We start from the raw sequence: 3,831 nt of genomic DNA, 5'->3' as shown, positions 1-3,831 counted from the left end.
CGCCCCCTCCGTTAGCCCCGCCCCCGTACCGTCGGGCTCCTCCCCCTCCTCGTCCAGGTCGATCTCCTCGGGGTTCCCCTGCAGCGACAGCGGCGCCTCCGCGGCCTCGGCCCTGAGCCCAACAGGGACCCCGAAATGAGAGACGGGACCCCAAAATTGGAAACGGGACCCCAAAACCAGAAACGGGACCTCAAAATCGTCCAGGGACCCCGAAATCAGAAACGGGACCCCAAAATCACCCGGGGACCCCGAAATCAGAAACGGGACCCCAAAATCACCCAGGGACCCCGAAATCACCCGGGGACCCCGAAATGAGAGACGGGACCCCAAAATCACCCCGGGACCCCGAAATCGGAAACGGGACCCCGAAATCGGCCCTGAGCCCAACAGGGACCCCAAAATCACCCGGGGACCCCAAAATCACCCAGGGACCCCGAAATCACCCGGGGACCCCGAAATCAGAAGCGGGACCCCAAAATCACCCAGGGACCCCGAAAAAAATCGCCCAGGGACCCCGAAATCACCCGGGGACCCCGAAATCCCAAACGGGACCCCGAAATCACCCGGGGACCCTGAAATCGGCCCTGAGCCCAACAGGGACCCCGAAATCACAAACGGGACCCCAAAATCGGCCCTGAGCCAAACAGGGACTTCAAAATGAGAGACGGGACCCCAAAATTTGAAACGGGACCCCAAAAGCAGAAACAGGACCTCAAAATCGCCCAGGGACCCCAAAATCGGCCCTGAGCCATACAGGAACACCGAAATCTCAGAAACGGGACCCCGAAATCGGCCCTGAGCCCAAACACAGACCCCAAAACCAGAACCGGGACACCAAAATGAGAAACGGGACCCCAAAATCGCCCAGGGACCCCGAAATCAGAAACGGGACCCCGAAATCAGAACTGGGACCCCAAAATCACCCAGGACCCCAAAATCGGCCACAAAATCAGAAACGGGACCCCAAAATCAGAAATGGGACCCCAAAATCACCTGGGGACCCCAAAATCAGAAACGGGACCCCAAAATTGGAACTGGGACCCCAAAATCGGAACTGGGACCCAAAATCAGAAACGGGACCCCAAAATCACCCAGGGACCCCAAAATCAGAAACAGGGACCACAGATCAGAACTGGGACCCCAAATTTGGCCCTGAACCCCAAACAGAGACCCCAAAATCGGAATTGGGACCCCAAAATCAGAAACGGGGAGCCCAAAATTACCCAGTGACACCAAAATTGGCCCTGAACCCCACAACTACAAACAGGGACCCCCAAATATACCCTGAACCCCAAAGCAGAAGCAGAGACCCCTAAAATTACCCAGGGACCCCCAAACAGCACCAGAGACCCCCCAAAATCACCCAGAACAGGGACCACAGATCAGAACTGGGACCCCAAATTTGGCCCTGAACCCCAAACAGAGACCCCAAAATCGGAATTGGGACCCCAAAATCGGAATTGGGACCCCAAAATCAGAAATGGGGACCCCAAATCAGAACTGGGACCCCAAAATCAGAAACGGGGACCCCAAAATTACCCAGTGACGCCAAAATTGGCCCTGAACCCCACAACTACAAACAGGGACCCCCAAATATACCCTGAACCCCAAAGCAGAAGCAGAGACCCCTAAAATTACCCAGGGACCCCCAAACAGCACCAGAGACCCCCCAAAATCACCCAGAGACCCCAAATCAGCACAAGGGCCCCCCCAACAACCCCCAGCGCTGGGGGGCACCCAGAGACCCCCCCAAATCAGCACCGGGACCCCCAAACCAGCACCCAGCACCCACAGGGGGAGCTATGGGTGTGACAGGGCAGGGTGGCTGTGTCAGTGGGTGTGTCAGTGGGCGTGGCCAGGCAGGGTGGGTGTGTCAGTGGGTGTGTCAGGGTGGGTGTGTCACTGTGGCAGGGTTAGGTGGGTGTGGCAGGGCAGGGTGGCTGTGTCGGTGTGGGTGTGGCAGTGGGTGTGGTCAGGCAGGGTGGCTGTGTCAGGGCGGGTCTGTCAGTGGGTGTGTCAGGGTGGGTGTGTCAGTGGGCGTGGCTCACCTGACGAACAGCACCTGCTGGGCGGGGCGGGGCGTGTCCCGCTGGGCCTCGGCCGCCAGCGCCTCGGCGCGCTGCTCCAGCAGCTTCATCTCGTCCAGGCCGCTCTGCCCCGGGGCCAGGTCTGACACTGCGGCGTGGGGGCGGTCAGGGGGCTCGGGACCCCCAGGACCCCCCGCTGCACCCCCAGGTGCTCCCGTCCCCCTCCCTCCCGTTCTCCTCACCCGAGCTCCCCCTGCCCTGCTTTCCCACCCCCCCCCCCCCCCCCCCCCCCCCCCCCCCCCCGGCCGCCCCCCCCCCCCCCCCCCCCCCCCCCCCCCCGGGGGGGCGGGGGGGGGGGACGCTGCTCTGGGACTCAAGTACCTGTGCCCCCCCTGTGCCATACCTGTGCCCTCCCCATTCCCCTCACCTGTGTCCCCCCATACCCCCCGTGCCCCTGGTGCCGTACCTGTGCCGGTGGCGCTGCCCGACACCTTGAGCATCTGCGAGGCCATGAAGTTCACCTGGGTGTTGTAGGTGGCCTGTACGCTGCGCTTGATGCGCAGCATCTCCCGGATGGTGTCCTCGTTCCCGTGGCGGATCTCAAACTCCTTCCAGGTCTGCCAGAAGCTGCCCGTGATCTGGGACAGGGGTCAGCTCTGCCAGAAGCTGTCCGTGATCTGGGGACATGGGGACAGTGTGAGGGACAGCCTGGGGACATGGGGCCATGGGGCCACATCTGCCAGAAGCTGCCCATGATCTGGGGACAGGGACAGGGGGACATCATCATCATCATCATCATCATCATCATCATCATCATCCCAAACTCCTGCCAGGTCTGCCAGAAGCTGCCCGTGATCTGGGGACATGGGGACACAGGGACAGTGTCAGCATCTCAAACTCCTGCCAGAGGCTGCCCGTGATCTGGGGACAGGGACGGGGACATGGGGACACAGGGACAGTGCAGGGACAGCCTGAGGACACTCCTGGCCAGGTGCCACCTCAGCCAAGGGTCACAGATCTGCGAGCAGTGCATGCCCCCAGTGCCCCCAGTCCCTCCCAGTCTCACCCGGGGGTCACAGATCTGCAAGCAGTAGGTGTCCCCAGTGTCCCCATGTCCCCAGTCCCTCCCAGTCTCCCCAGTCCCTCCCAGTGTCCTCAGTGTCCCCAGTCCCTCCCAGTCTGTCCCAGTCCCTCCCAGTCCCTCCCAGTGTCCCCAGTCTCACCCGGGGGTCGCAGATCTGCGAGCAGTAGGTGTAGATGGCGCGGGCCCGATCCACCTCCCCCAGCTTGCACTCCATGTCGGCGAAGCGCAGGCACAGCTCCCGCGCCGCGTCGTCACCCAGCACCTGGCGACGGGCACGGTGCCACCTGGGTCACCTGGCACCAGCTGTGCCCCCCTGAACCCACCTGTGTCGCAGGCACAGCTCCCGCGCCGCGTCGTCACCCAGCACCTGGCGACGGGCACGGTGCCACCTGGGTCACCTGGCACCAGCTGTGCCCCCCTGAACCCACCTGTGTCCCCCTGAACCCACCTGTGCCCCCCTGAACCCACCTGTGTCCCCCTGAACCCATCTGTGTCCGCCTGTGCCCCCAGACCCCAGCTGTGCCCAGCTGCACATAGCTGTACTGTGCCCACCAGTTCCCACCTCTGCCCGCCTCTGCCCTCCTATGCCGATCTGTGCCCCCCTGGGCCCACCTGTGCCCCCCTGCACCCACCTGTGCCCCCCTGAACCCACCTGTGTCCCCCTGAACCCATCTGTGTCCGCCTGTGCCCCCAGACCCCAGCTGTGCACAGCTGCACATA

General features: G+C 63.0%; 1 protein-coding gene across 1 annotated transcript in view; it reads right to left on the bottom strand.

The window, feature by feature from the left end:
- XAB2 (XPA binding protein 2) overlaps window positions 1–3,831 on the bottom strand; it is a gene marked incomplete at its 3' end in the record, with an annotated part of 28,038 nt that overhangs the window by 1,835 nt on the left and 22,372 nt on the right. Inside the window, exons 14-17 of the mRNA XM_041410777.1 lie at window positions 3,251–3,373; window positions 2,494–2,665; window positions 2,049–2,175; window positions 4–112 (exon numbers count right to left, since the gene is read on the bottom strand). Coding sequence (XP_041266711.1) covers window positions 4–112; window positions 2,049–2,175; window positions 2,494–2,665; window positions 3,251–3,373 — 531 coding nt within the window. The remainder of the gene's footprint in view (window positions 1–3; window positions 113–2,048; window positions 2,176–2,493; window positions 2,666–3,250; window positions 3,374–3,831) is intronic.

Source organism: Onychostruthus taczanowskii, unplaced genomic scaffold (genome assembly GCF_017590055.1).
Source record: "Onychostruthus taczanowskii isolate IOZ18803 unplaced genomic scaffold, ASM1759005v1 scaffold338, whole genome shotgun sequence".
Taxonomy (NCBI): Eukaryota; Metazoa; Chordata; class Aves; order Passeriformes; family Passeridae; genus Onychostruthus; species Onychostruthus taczanowskii.
The sequence above is the reverse complement of the archived record's forward strand: the minus strand, read 5'-3'. Positions and strand labels throughout refer to the sequence as shown.